Genomic DNA, 15,388 nt, shown 5'->3' with positions numbered 1-15,388 from the left:
AACCACTTAATGGTGTTGCATCTGAAAATGCATCTATCCACAAAATGAATGTGTGTGCTAGTTTGAATCAGATTCTCTGGCTCAAAGAATACAAAAACAAAACCTACCTATGCCATTTTCGTTGACGGACGTGCTGTCAGACTCCACTGCCCCATCCATTATGGTGGCATCTTCATCAGTCCGACGGCGGCGTGACCGTCGTCGTCGGTTGGTAGTGGGCTGGGATTCACTGGCATCTGTATCCACTGCCTGGTCGGTCTCATTGCTGTCCAACAGGCTATAAGGGTTGATGTCAGGATCCTTCAGTACTGGTTTGGGGAGCAGAAAAAGGAGGTCTGTAAATAGGTTTCAACACAGGGAACACAGAAAATCCTGGAACAAAAAAGTGAAAATGAATCTTAGCTCAAGTAGAGAAGAATTAGACAAACAAAAGGAAGGCATACTCTATTCAAGCAAGGTGCAGGCTAATAGTTTTCAGTAGTAACTATGGCTGACCACTCAAAAGGAATACAACAGAGCTACTGTCCTCTGGTAAGGGGCTCAGGAAGACCAACATTGGTAAGATGCATTTGGGGTTGCAGTGCATCCACACAATGAAACACACAATTCAACTTTTAGAGTTAAGAACAAAAACACTATTTAGTCTAGGCCCAAGACTCACACGGAAATGAAACAAGCAGGTGATATTACACAACACTCAATTATAAGCATATATACAGTCATCATAGGTTCTTAGTAAAGCATTCAATAACTTATTCAACAAAAGGAAGGTAAGTGATGCAGTAAAATGGAATCAAGTCACAAGAAATACATCCTAACTTTAGAAGTCCAATACCTATGAAGTGTGGAGCCTTGTGCCAGAGAGTCAAAGCTTCTACAAATGTGATTTGGAAGAGTTCTTGTTTTTGTGAAATGTGTTAGGGGACTTTTCCTGGTATTATATACCATATAGTATTATAAAGTCTACATGGGGTAAGACTTTATAATACTATCCCTTGGTATACAGGCCACAACTTCAGTGTAAGTCTGTACTACTCAAGGTTCTGGTTTTATGGCAGAGCAGCCAGGCTCATCTTCAGAGGGAGACACGAGTTTTGGGTAAGTGCAATGAACCAAGTAAATACATAGGCCAAAAGAAACCCTTACACACTTATTATAAAATAGTTATTTTATAAACACATGGTTCAAGTTAAATTTCAGGTGAGTACTAATTCAAACTAAGCAACACAATATCAATTCAAAGCAATACTTTGAGTAAACCATAAGTTTAGAATTATATATGTAATTGAACACAGTTCAAAGTTGAGTAAAATTTGTTATTTTGAGTTACAGCAACTGTCCAAGTACATGGTTGCGCACTATACAATCATCCGTGTACTTCACTGGCTGTAGTCTCAAGACATTCTTCAATCTCGCCCAAAAACAAGGTTAGTGCAATTGTCAGTTTCTTATTTACTCCCGTGAACATCAAGTGCCACCACTCTTCTGCATTCATCATTGCCTGACCTTCCAACAATCACTTGTTATACCAACTCTGAAAATGCTCTGTTGAAGGAATAAAAAAGGTTCATCAACACCAACTAAAGCAGGTCAGTACTTTTAAAAGGCTTGTATTATTTTTCAGAGGCCTTAAGGCTTCAGCAGTCCAGCCCTATCTAGGTATGAGCTATTCAAAGTCAGATTGGAGGTAAAGCAGATAAGACAAAGTTCCAAATGGTTCTTCAATTACAAGTACGTAAAGGACTATTGGTCAAGAAGGTTTCAGGGACCTTGTGAAAGGCTCCCTATGGGCACACACGCGTTAGGCCTGGGCATATGGTATGGGCCAACACACAAACACTGAAACCAGTACTCCAGCAACAAAGGAGTGAAAGAATGACTCAAGGAATGTACCAACACAGGTCCCACAGTACTTGGAGTTATTAATAAGATGCAGCTGGATTCTTTCACAGTGCAACAGCGGTGGACCCAGTCTTCTGTTCCTTGATACTGGTGACGAAATGAGGGACTCTGGAAGGGATGACGCAGCAGCAGTCGAGAGAAAGTACTCTCAGCAAAGTATTATTCATGCTCTGTCAGTCTGCAGTTTTGGTGCCTTTTACAGGCACCAAGGGTGAAAGCTTACCACCCAGTCAATCCGCCTCGATTCTTCGGTCCTACACTGTGTGGAGGAGACTGGAGAGGGTGATCTTGCCACGGGAGGACCAGCAGGAGTCCACCAAAGTTCAGGTAGGATTTGTTCATGGGAAGGGGATGCACTGCAACAAGGTCTTAGGTCCCAGGGTATTGGCGTTTTGCAGCTCAGGAAGGTCACAGCATGTCGTGGGATAGCTCGTCTTGCAGGTCGGCCTATCGCTGATTGGTCCCACCAGCCAAAGGGAAGAAGTCATCCTCTTCGGAGCTCATAGGTCAACTAGTAAATGGGGTCAGGAGAGCAGTAGTCTCTCTGCAGTTGGTGAAAGGTGCTGCAGGTGTCGCTGGTCTTCGGTTCTTCTGTTTCAGTGGTCGACTGCCTCAGAATCCTCACCTTTTATCAGGTGTTAGGACAGTTTTTCTGAAGTCCAAATAAGGGCTTAGTAAAACCATTCAACTGAGTCCACTCTTAGTATAAGGCTGTACCACCTGAGTTCATGGTAGCGTAAACAGAGCAGCCAGGCTTATCTTAGGGTGGAAGAGAGGGCTGTATAATCTGTACACATGAAATTGGACTACAAATGGTACAAAGAAATACTGAAAAACTATGCATGTAAAAATAAAGGATTTATTTAAATACAGCTAGGCCCAGAAAAATATAGGAGGTAAGTAAGTACTAACACATTATATGAAATCACAATATAAAAACCCAACACTATATTTGAAGGTACACAGACTCAAGTATAGACCTTATTTGACATACCTAACAGTAGTTCTAGGAAAGTCAAAACCTTTTCATACACATTCAGAATAGGTCATACCTATTCTTGGGGAGTAAAAAAAAAAAAAACAAGGTGACTTTCACAATTACATTCAGTAATGCAAGGGCAGTAGACCCTACCAGTTATACACTGACTCTTTATACAAATCACATAATCAGTCAACTGGACAATAAACATTTGGTGAATAGTGGAACACTTACTCTAGGTACAGTAAAAACCTATAACTACTTTTGTGACAACACACAGTTATACTAGGTGAGTAAAACCTAAGGATGTAATATACAATTACAGGTGCTTTTGAGATCATTGAACCACAGATCGAGATAAGCAGTAACTCGCGTAACTTATTTTTGGATTGCACACAGCAACAAAAGGTAAGTAAAACCCACATACGTTTTTATCAACAATGAAGGGGCAAGTAAAACCTAATGTTACACATTGAGTCATTCACTAAAGTTATTCTAGGTAGGCAACAGCCTAATGCAGACTTATTCTGGACAGGCTAGCAGTAAAACAAGGGAAGCAAGACCCAGTTGGGGGACACTCATACAATTATCCTCAAATGAATAATCTGGTGATACCAACAGTTGGAGGACACTCCTACAATTACCCTGCAGAAATAATCTGGTGAAAGCAACTTTACTTTTGGGAAGAGGCACAACCTAATCACAGGAGAGTAACATACCTTCACACCTATTCTCAATTAGACTGGCAAAACTGTTTCTAAGGAAGAAAAGATATTAACCATACATTTAACAATAGTGCATCACACATCCAAGATGAGAACCTTTGTAACTGTTCACTCTCAGAATTAAAGTTACCAACCAACTCTTTATAAGTAACTTTTAAACACTTCTTTTCTTTTCTAGGCAAAAGCCCAATCCCTTCAAAGTCTTTCCCTCGTTCTTGACCCTTTGTAGTCGACTCTTTGACCGGACACCGAGCAAAGCAGAGCTCTGGAGACAGTGAGCTTCTGGGGGAAGGAGAGGAAAGGAAGAATACCTCTGAGGAGGTGCAGCTGATAGTGTGACTTCTTAGATACGTCAGAGATGTGAGGAGAGAACGAGAGTGTGGAGTCGAAGATGACCCTGCGGTTTTTAGTCTCATAGGTGGGAACAGGAAGAGGGACAAGGGAGGCCAGCCAGAGAGTGACAGGAAAGGAGGCAGCAGGTGTTCCGATGAGGAGAATCCCGGTCTTACTGGCATTAAGGCAGAGATCATTGGCGGCACACCAATCCTGGATGGCGGATAGGCAGTCTGAGATGAGAGAGGGAGAAGAGGTGGCTGAAGGTAGCCTGAAAAGGATCAGAGTGTCGTCCGCATAGCAGTGGAAGGTGGGACAGAGCGCAGCAATGCAGTGGGCAGGGAGTGGAAGTTATTGGTTGAACAGCCATGGAGAAGTTAGACCCTTGGGAACACCACAGGTAGAGATGGAGTAGAGGAAGGACAAGTTGAACCTGGGAGGGTTGATCAGAGAAGAAAGAAGTCAGCCACGCCAGGGCCTGACCGGTGATGCCCAATGTTAGCAAGATTGTATGCAGTACCCATAGGGTGCACTACAACAACCCTGACCTCCTGGCAGTAGTAACCCAACCTTTGGTACAAGTCTGTACTACACAGGATGGTAGTGTGGACGAGTAGCCAGGCTCATCTCAAGAGGGGTCAATGTGAGCTGTAGGGGAGTTACACAGAGGTTCACAGTGACAAGTATTCAAGCAAACACACACAGGGTTTCTTGATAAAACAATTATTAATTTACCAGTCAGTTAATATAAGCCTTCTTCAGAAGGGAGCACTGTAAAACACCACACAAACATACTTCAAAATTACACAATCTCTTAGTTCAGAATCAGTAAAAACCCATTTGGGATGACGTACAGCAGAGGCCTACACCCACAGGTGACTTCAATCGCTAGGGTGCTGTTGACATTAATGTATTTCTGTTGGCATTCAGAATTAGTTAAGAGCAAATAAAAAGGGAAAAGATTATTAGAGCAAATATTTTCAGGTTCCCCAATAAGAGTCATTCAGTTAAAACAGGCAAGAGTCTAAATAGGCTAAAGCACTTCTTTGAAGGTAAGTAGAAAAGTCTTTGCACAATGTTTCAGAAGTCTTTGAAGAAAAAGATGAATCAATGTAGGGCCACAAGCTGTAAGACTTGTGAGTGGTAGAAGATGCAAGCAACTCTACAGCAAGAGGTAAGTTCTCTTAGACTTTGTACAGTACCTTTAGATTGAAGAAAAGATGCAGCAGATGACCCCTGTTCCTGTGCAGCTCTGCAGATCTCACTAGACCACTCCCGCAGGTCACACCTATCGCCCCTCCCTCTTGTTTAACAAGAAACAAAAAGATTATCACTGTGGATACAGTGATCCCTGCAATTCTTCCGACCCTCAACTCACTGGCTGAAAATCATGCTAGCTGCACTTGACACAATTGCTCCACTCAAACTCAGATTGAGCAAGCCTAAATCTCATTTTAACAAGTGGATTACCCCTCGGCTAAGGGACCTACGACTCCTAAAAAGGAACTGAAACCACTTGGAGACTACTCCCCTCAGAAGATCAGTCCAAACTAACCAAAATCTCTGACCAATATAAGAAGGAAATTTGTTTGGTTAAACGTAACTCCTACAATGAACGAATATCTAGCGCCAACTCCAACATGAAAGAACTATTCATCATACTCAAAGAATTAGTCTCCTATACCCACACCTGATATTTGCAACAACTAAACTTGGTGCTCAGACATTCAACAGGCACTATCTAACAAAGTAACCACCCTCCAAAACAAAACAGCCAATAAAAAAGCCTCCCTTAACTCGCTATCCCAACCTAACAACTTGGACCCTCCCCTTACTGAAAACTCTTCCGACAAACACGCCAGATTCCACTTCACTAAAACATCTATACTTGAGGTAGAAAAAGTCATCCTTTCACTCAAGCCGTCCAACTGCCAGGGCATGTATTATAAAAGATGCAGCAAGAGACCTTGCCCCTTTTATATCTAAACTAATCAATGCCCACTGACCTCAAGCAATCTTGGGTACTTCCATTGTTAAAGAAGCAAACGCTGGATCCATTAATCCACACCAACTACCGTCCCATCACGACGGTACCCTTTCTGCTCAAAATAATTTATAAGGTTGCATATACTCAGATCCAAAAATATCTGGAACACCATAAACTCCTAGGGCCAGGACAATCAAGGCTTCCGACATCTACATGGGACGGAAACGGCCCTCATCGACTTAAAAACTCAAGTCGATGAACTAAGAGATAAAGGCAAAACAGCTCTCCTCCTACTGCTGCTCGATCTCTCAGCCGCATTCGACCTTGTGGACCACAAGGTCCTATGTGGCCATCTGGACTCGGCGGCCCACTTTTCCACTGAGACCATCACCTGGATAGAATAATTCCCGAGTAATAGAACCATGAGGGTCTTCTCTCCATCGGCAGCAGCGGACCCTGCCTCTACCACATGTTGTGTACCCCAGGGCTCTCGTGTCTCCTCCACATTATACAATATATTTACCAAGCCATTGTTCGATGATCTGGACCTCCTGGGTATCACCTACACTAACTATGCAGATGATACTCAGATTCCCTTCCCACTTTCTGGGGATTATAGCAATGATCTAGCGTTGGTGAATAGAGTTTACCTCATCATCCAGGCACGGATGGCCACCCATGGTCTATGCCTGAATGATGACAAGACCGAGCTCATCATCCTTGGACCCACTCCAACCTTAAGAAACTAGGCCAGGAATACTCGTCCTTTATTATTGACGGGAACACCATCAAAGTGGCTAAGGAGGTAAAGACTCTTGGCTTCTACCTGGATTCCACCCTCTCCTTCAACAAACAAGTGAAATCAATGGCCACCGCCTACACTTGTAAGCTCATTTGGACTGGCAAACCCTTTTTGTCTAATTACAACTGTATGATCCTGGCCATAGCCCTAATACTCTTTAGATTTGATTATTGCAACGCCCTCTACATCAGCGCCAATAGAACTATTATCCAGAGGACACAAATCCTACAAAAAAACACTGTAAGAGCTGCACTTGGTGTGACCAGAAGATCACATATGTGCGACCAGGCGCCAAAATAATTGGCTTTCGACCCATAACAAAATCCTACTAAAAACTGCCTTGCTCACCAACAAAGCCCTAAGCAATGCCGCCCCTAGCTATCTCGCTCATAAATTCCACAGGAGATACTCCACCAGACCGAAAAGACTAACACCAACTGCCTCACCATTCGCAGATTTAAGCTTGCAAAGGCAGGTGGTAGCAGCTTTCCTGAGAAAGCTGCCCAACTGTGGAATTCCTTGCCACACCCTCTTGGAGAAGATCAAACAAACCTGAATTTCAGACGGAATTATATCAACCTGCTGAAATCTACTGACCTCTAGACTTATCCGCCACAAGAACACTCCTTGGCACTTATCTGCTGCGCAAATGTCTACCTTGTGACTTAACTGTACATATATGTTTCACTCTGGTCTATTTCCTGTACTGTGCCCTCCATGATTTAACTTGTATATATGTAAATTCTTGCCTACTTCCTGTAATGTTGTAACCTAAGCTTTACATTTTCTTTAACTGTTGCTCCCCGATACCCCCGGGTCTGGCGTGCATTAGAAATGGATAAAACAAACTGTTCCTGGGCCTCAGTCGTGGGGACATGTGGGAGGATGCCGGGGGACTCCTGCACTGAACTGGGACGGTTAAAACGCGCAACCGGCAAACTTCACTTTCAGTGGCTGTTCAGTATTTCAGCTACTCACGTCTATCGCAAATAGCAACACTGCGATTCCTGGCTGTGGAGATGGACTTTCCTTGTTTCTGGAGTCCCGCACTCTTGCGGGGGTTTAGTCAGTCCTGCTTCCTAGGAGTCTGGAGGATCTTCCTGGAGCTCTTGGTCAACTTAAAAGCAACACACACAAACTGGTGTTCCTCTCCCTGGCTCTATGGTTTCCAGCAGCAACTCTGGAAATTCAACCAGCTCCTAGATGGCTTACTTTGGAGGTGATTGGCCCTACCAACTCAAGGGCAGAAGTCAACCTTGCAGGGGCTTCTCTGTCGATGCGAAATTGGCGTTTCGGCACTGCAGCAGGGCTTCACCGGGCAAACCAATGGTCCAGGAGTTGCAGCATGCGTCCTCTTCATGTTCTTCTTCGGTTCCTTCGACCAGTGGTCGACTGCACCCCAAGCCAAAAGACTCACCTTTTGTACAGTTCTCTCCCTTTCATTCCAGCCTTACTGTCACTCACCCAGCAGGGTGGCTGTCCTTGCCGGACACTCAGCCAGTCAATCATCCCAGAGTGCATTTGGGTCTCCTAGGAGACCAAGCACAGAGTTCTGGGCACCTCCCTCACTTCCTGCCTACCCCAGTCACCCTGGAGCTAGAGGCGGGCTTCACTCGTAAATCCCGCCAAAGGCAAAACGAACAAAGGGACCAAACCTGGTTTGGCACGCAGAGTAAATCTCAAGAAGGACCTTTCTACAAAGAAATGGCGAAAAAAGAAGACTGGGGCCATTTTGACAAAAATGGCACCCTTGGGTGCTTTGCTGCAGCTGCAAACGCAGCAAATGCACACCACGATAGCAAAAACGAAACCACCGCCACCAGCCATTCAGTGAGGAAAGGGTAACATAAAAATGTTAAATGAGAAGCTAGAAAAAGGGGATACTAGGTAACCCCTCCAGCACCCTATTGTAAGATAGTGTGTGCTGGGTCTAGAAAGTTACAAATATAAGTAAAGTCAATTTCACTTTACTGCTCTGGGAAACAGTAGTTAATTCCAGAGAAGGTAGTTAAAACCTTGGGAAATCTAAGAGACTTCCCTGTGTCACTGCACTAAAGGTGCAGTGTGACAATGTAAAAGATGATGCCTATGGAGTTCGTCAGACTCCACAACCAAAAGAAACAGTACAAAAATCACATTACAACACATGAGAGAGTGGGGGAAAAGAAAAAAAAGGTCTCACTCTCTCCAGGTAAAATAATGAAATCCTCAAAATCCAGCAAAGTTGCTGGGGGTCTCTAAGGTAGAGGGAATTAGCACATTTCTGAGAATTCTCCCAAACACCCAGTTTATCACGGAGACGGTTGAGCAGGATGTCATGGTTGACCGTGTCAAAGGCAGATGAGAGATTAAGATGAATGAGGACACAAAGGGGTGTTGGAATCAAGGTTGGAGAGCAGGTCTTCACGAACGTTCAGGAGAGCATTTTCCATGCTTCTGACAGCTCTGAAGCCAGACTGATGCTCATGGAGACAACCAACAGATTCAGTGTGACGATTGAGCTGGGAAATGGCCAGCTTTTCCAAGAGTTTGCCCAGTAAAGTAGTGATGGAGATTGAGTGAGTTACCGGGCAGGACGGGTCGGCAGAGGGTTTCTTAAGAAGAGGGTGCAAAAGGTAGTGTTTCAGGGGAGAAGGGAAGACTCCAGTGGCGAAGGCGTTACAGAAGCAGTGAGAAAGGGGATACTAGTTATCCATTGGTTTTGCGGGGGCCCCCACAAGCCTCCGCGATGCTCTGTGCCCCCCATCATGCAATGCCCAGCCTCCAGAATCTTCTGAAAGAAATAGTTTCTTTCTGAAGTCGGAGCTCGACAACTGAACGAAATGATTTCTTTCAAAAGAAACACTCTGGTTGGACCATTTCTCTGCACAACCGAAACGTTACTTTGTAATGGACTAATGGAGGTGCGCCCTCTGCGCATGTCAGGACAAGGAAACAGGGAGAGTCCTTGCTTCCTTGTTGCTGTCAGCGTGGCAGTGCTCATCCTGAGGTCTGTCAGAGAGGAGTCTCACGCCAGTAGCAGGTAAGAAAGAGAAAGTATGTTCGTGCAAGCAAAGGGGTTTTCATGTGTATGTATGTATGCAAGGGTGTATTATGCAATGTAAGTGATTGAGCGAGTGTATGCTGGCTCTGTGCGTGAAACTAAAGCCAGGGGTGGAAGTGAAAAAAAGGAACTAGTGGTTGGCTGCATTCAAAAAGGAGGGAGTGGGAATGTCTGCCAAATGGCAGGGCTGGGGGTAGAGGGGGCTTTCATTTTCACATCCTGAATGATAAAAACTATAAAGTCCCAGAATGCAAGATAATGCCAACCAGAAATCCAGTTTACCCTACTGTACTTTCACTGATTTAAGACATGTAATAAAAGTTGTGTAATAAAAAGATATGCAGATTACTTCCAGCACGATGTTATTCATGATGTTTAAAACATTTGATTAGTGAGTAAAGTAACTATTTTTTGTATGTCCAGACAAATCTTAAAATAGGCGCATTGTGTTGCTCACTTCACAGATTTGAAAGTTAACTGGTGCTTTGTGAAATCTTTGAGCTGGAAACGTTCATCAGGCATATGAAAGGCTCTCCCAGGGATAAAAGAAATGTGTTTGCAACATGAGCACCTTAAAGACCTGCAGAGCCAAGGAAGCAGTGTGCGTCTCTGCCTATCTGACTTGGATCAAGGACCCGTTTGCGCCTTTGAACTAAAAGGTATGCTCTGTAAAAATAAAATACTAGTGGTACGGTATACCAACAGTTTATATTGAACTTCAATCTCTGAACTGAAGGAGGGTTTGGGTTTTTGGAGAGGGAGCGAGCATATGCCTCATCAGGACTAGGCGGACTAGCATTGCACCCACGCCTACATCCATTGAAAAAGCAAGCTGTGTTCACAAGGGTCACAGGGGTGAATCCCAAATCTGCCAGTTTGTACCACTGCTTTCTGTAGAGGGTATGTTAAAAGAAAACTGCACATCAAAAGGCGTGTAAGAATGGAGGTTGGGCTCCTAATTGGATTCTGATGTGGCAGGAGGGGCGAGCAGGAGTAGAAGTTTGTAAGTGGCCAGCTAACAGGTGCAGGGTTTGTGCAAACGCGTCCAATGGTCCCCCCCAAACCTCCCAAGGCTTATGTTAGTCAAGATTGTATGCAGTAACCTTTGGGTGCACTACAACAACCATGGCCGCCTGGCAATAGGGAGTCAACCTTTGGTATAAGTCTGAAATACACAGGTTGGTAGTGTGGCTGAGCAGCCAGGCTGATCTCAAGAGGGGTCAATGTGAGCAGTAATGTTTCACAGTAGCAGTTATTCAAATAAACACTTATACTCAAGGTTTCTTGATAAAACAATTATTAATTTATTTCTTAGTAAGCTATATAAGCCTTCAGAAGGGAGCAAAACATGTAACAATTAAAATACACTCCAGAACACTCTTAGTTTCTCTAAATCAGATGATGGCCATTCGGGATAGAACACAGAATTCCTACACCCTCAGGTGACAAATAGCTAGGACACTGTGGACATTGATTGATCACTGGTAATTTTAGAGCAATACTAAGTTTAATGCAAAGGTTGGATAGGAGAATAAAACAAACGTTAACTAATAATTCATAAACTGGTAAGTACTTTTGAAACCTTCCAATGTCCAGTAAATTAACCCTTTCCTGAGGAAAAGATAAAGCACAGAGTCACAGGAAAGAATAGTCTCTCAGGGAGCCATGTAAGCCATTGTTAATTGCACAATGTCAAGGGGAGCTGGAGATCTTCTCTGCAGGTAGGTAAAAAGTCTTGCACAAGGTTTTTAGAAATTTTTGTTGAAAACAAGAACACGTCAAGGGTCACAAACTGGGAGGCTTGTGAGGGGCAAAGCTATAGCAACTCTGCAAGGTAATCAAGACATGTCTCAACCAAGAGCAAGCAAGGCTACACAACAAGAGGTAAGTTCTCAGACTTTACAGTACCTCTGGTTAGAAGAAATGGTTCCAGCTGGCTTCTGTTCCTGTACAGCTCTGCAGATCCTGTTGTTCCTGAGCCTCAGTCATGGGGAAAAGAGGGAGGACGTCTGGGGGACACCTGCTCTGCAATGGGAAGGTCAGCGGCAGCAATGGGCAAACTTCAATTCAGCGGTTCTTCAGTGTTTCAGCTCTTTGCGTCTGACAGAAAATAGCAACACTGCGGTTCTCAGACACCACTCTGGACTTTCCTTGCATCTGGAGTCCAGCACTCTGTTGAGGTGGTTCAGGCTTGGTCAGTCCTGCTTCAGGAAGTCCTCAGGATCTTCCCGACGCTCGGGTCCGACTTAAAAGCAATGCACACTATCTGGTGCTCCTCTCCCTGGCACTTCGGTTCCAGCAGCAACAGCAGTGAAAATGCAGCCAGCTCCCAGAGGATGTCCTGACGTGCTTTCTGTGGAGTTGATTGGTCCCACCAACTCAAGGGGAGAAGTCGTCCTTCGGAGCTTCAGCACAGCAGCAGGGCTTCACCGGGCAAACCAACGGTCCAGGAGTCTCTTCCAAGTAGTTCTTCAGATTCCTTCGTCCAGTGGTAGACTCTGCCTTCCAAGCCAAAAAGCCTTGCCTTTTATGCAGGTTTCTCCCATTCATTCCAGCATAGCTGTCAATCACACAGCAGGGTGGCTGGCCTTGCCAGAGAGCCAGCCGGCCAATCACCTTTGGGTGCATTCTTGAAACCACTGGGATTAAGCACAGGGAGTTTCAGGCATCTCCCTCACTTCCTGCTCCTGACAGACATACTGGAGCCAGAGCCGGTCTTCACTTGTGAATCCTGCCAAAGGCAAAACGAACAAAGGGACCAAACCTGGTTTGGCGCGCAGAGTAAAACTCATGGAGGACCTTTCCAACAAGAAATTGCGAAAAGAGAAGACCAGGGCCATTTTGAGAAAATGGGCACCCATGGGTGACTTACTGTGGCTGCGAACGCGGCCTACGGTAAAAACACAATGGTAGCAAAAAGTAAACCACTGCCAACAGCCATTAATTGTAGAAAGGAAAGCAGATTTATTTGATTTATAGCAAACATTAAGATATGAATTTGTACTCAATGGATATCAGATTGTTCAGAAATGTGCTAACTAACCTAAAAGTGAGGCCCTTTGGAGGCCTAATGATAGGAGCAAAAAGTACATTAGGTTTAGTGGAATGGGAAGCAAAACATGAAAACAAACACATCCTAACTGCTGCCATCACTTGACGTGGGGAGAACAGATACTCAAATATGAACACCCCCCACCCCCAGGAGACCACTTTTCTTCTGTAATAGAAGAGGTAGAAAATACATTAAGCGAATGAGTACGAAAAGAACCTAAAGCTATGTCCTTGATAATGGGTGATTTTAACTATGAAAGGTTTCAATCTCGGACAAGTGAGGATTTGGACTATCTTTTAATCATTAAACATACTAATGGAATGACTGTGATTGACTATATAGAAGAACACCCTACAAAATTAAACCCTTAGACAATCTTTATTAATACAGCTTGTCTACTGCAGTTGTACACTAGTAATGTAGTGTCTGGTTTGACTCCATGCACTTAGACAAATGGGGTCTCACCTACTTGGATTATATATTAATTCTGTATGTTTTATACGAAAAAATATAGTAAATTTCCAGATTAAACAAACTTTGCAAGTGATCATAGTTCACCAACCAAACTGAAAGAACAACTTATATGAATGTGGAATATAATATTAACAACCCAGGCAATACAATTGTCTGGACTGAGCATAACATAGAATGCTTCAATACTTACGTATATAAACTGTTTGATAAACATTTTGAAAGAAACAAATTGGGTAAAGAGGAATTTGAAAAAATATTGGATAAAGCTAAAAACACTATTAAGATCAATAAAAAAAAAACTTAACAGGAATAATCAAAAAAATACGATGTGACAATTGCTGAAGCAAAAAAGCAATTAAAGACAGAAATAAAGTAAAGGGGGAAATTGAAGAAAAAATCTCAGAAGAGCTAAAATAATAAAGTTAAAACTAAATTTAAAAATTATATTAGAAGGTATAAAGCATCCGCGACAACAAAACAATGGGTGATTTCTAATGCCCCGCATAACACAGATTCCCGAACATTTTGCAACCTGTATAAATCATTTGGAATAAACTTGCAAGATAAAAAGGATATTAATAACATAGTTGAAAAGACATGGATAACACAAATGGTATATATATTCTGCGGAACAGTCGGTTAAAGTGAATAAAGTTAAACTGGCTTTTCATTTTGAAAAAAATCAATTAGTTTTTGAAACTGAAGATGGAATTTCAAATGTAATTAAAAAAACTGAAATTGTGCTAGTTTACTCACTCGACTACCACACTATGTTAATCAAAGGACAAAAACGTAAAGCCTCTATTTTGGTCCCAATTTTCCAAAAGGGGATTAGGAAAACCCAGAGAATTACAGGTTGTTGGCCATGGTAGATGCAAGCTCTACATTATTTTCTCATTTGATACCGATGTAACTTTATGAATGGATTAGAGAAATAAAATATTGAAAAAACAACAATCAGGATTCCATAAAGGAATGGGCAAGCTTTCCAACCTATTGTCACTATTTTATCGTATTCATACCAATTTAAGAAAACAATAAAACCTATTCATAGGTTATCTAGACTATACGGCGGCATTTGATACAGTAAACCTCCAAGAATCTATATAAATAAAAATGTAAATTTTCGTTTGTTCAAAATCTTAAATCTATGAAAGTTCTTCACCGATTGCTTTGAAATTTTGACAAAGTTGCATTCAAATAGGCACGTGTTTTTATATACCCACTATACATGGATGTCACACCTGTGATAGGTAAAAACATGCTTTTACTGCAAAACAGTGCCATCTGTTGGAAGTAAAAGCAACACACACTATTTTACGATTCCATTTCAATGTTTCCTATTTAGAATGGCTCACATTTGTGCCGAAGAAGCAGCAGAGCGATGTGCAGCCAGACTTTAGGATGCACGGTTGCGAGCATGGCGATCACGCTCTGCAGCTTCAAATCTGCTTAGTTCTCAACAGAATGAACGTGACAGGCTGACAGTGGCTGAAAGACGTCAACAAGAAACAGCAGATCAGCGTCAAACACCACTCCGTGCTCAGCAATCGCACGATTACAATCGCCTTGCATTCCAGTACAACCCAGCTGATGATTATAGTTTGAGCCGGCATGTTCTCATTGGCACCATGACTGAAGTGTGTCCTTATTGCAAGGCTCTGAAATTTGATGGAGAAACGAAAGGAATGTGTTGCGCTGCAGGGAAAATTAAACTGCCTCAACTTGGAGAAATGCCACAGCCATTAAAAACTACCCACAAGCATTGTCAAATTAAACATATTAGAAATGTGCGCTTTGTCTTTTCTTTCTTTTCTATTTAACCAGACTGAGTCACAGCAACGTGTGGCCGGGGACAGCTAGTTATGGGATACATTTAAAAAGTGGAATCTCCGAACCCATGATATTATACTTTCTAAAAGAGTTCTATTCAGACACCAGTGTTCAAGTTAGAATGAACCAGGAAGGGGCACCATCTAGGAGTATACTGACATACCATGGCTTAAAAAGCAAGGTTGTCCACTAGCACCCATATTTTATCGTCTCTATGTAGCTGATTTGGGTCAAGCACTAGAGAGCTGTCATTTTCCA

At 43.0% G+C, this 15,388-nt stretch overlaps 1 protein-coding gene across 4 annotated transcripts in view; it reads right to left on the bottom strand.

Annotated features, from left to right (window-relative positions):
* Positions 1–15,388, bottom strand: part of FXR2 (FMR1 autosomal homolog 2) — a 903,897-nt gene that overhangs the window by 127,457 nt on the left and 761,052 nt on the right. For all 4 annotated transcript variants that reach the window (XM_069644549.1, XM_069644565.1, XM_069644574.1 and 1 more), the window contains exon 14: positions 108–308. In XM_069644549.1, coding sequence (XP_069500650.1) covers positions 108–308 — 201 coding nt within the window. The remainder of the gene's footprint in view (positions 1–107; positions 309–15,388) is intronic.

This window comes from Ambystoma mexicanum, chromosome 1p (assembly GCF_040938575.1).
Source record: "Ambystoma mexicanum isolate Mex_15411 chromosome 1p, UKY_AmexF1_1, whole genome shotgun sequence".
Classification (NCBI taxonomy): domain Eukaryota; kingdom Metazoa; phylum Chordata; class Amphibia; order Caudata; family Ambystomatidae; genus Ambystoma; species Ambystoma mexicanum.
Note: the sequence above shows the minus strand (reverse complement) of the source record. Positions and strands in the feature narration are given on the sequence as shown.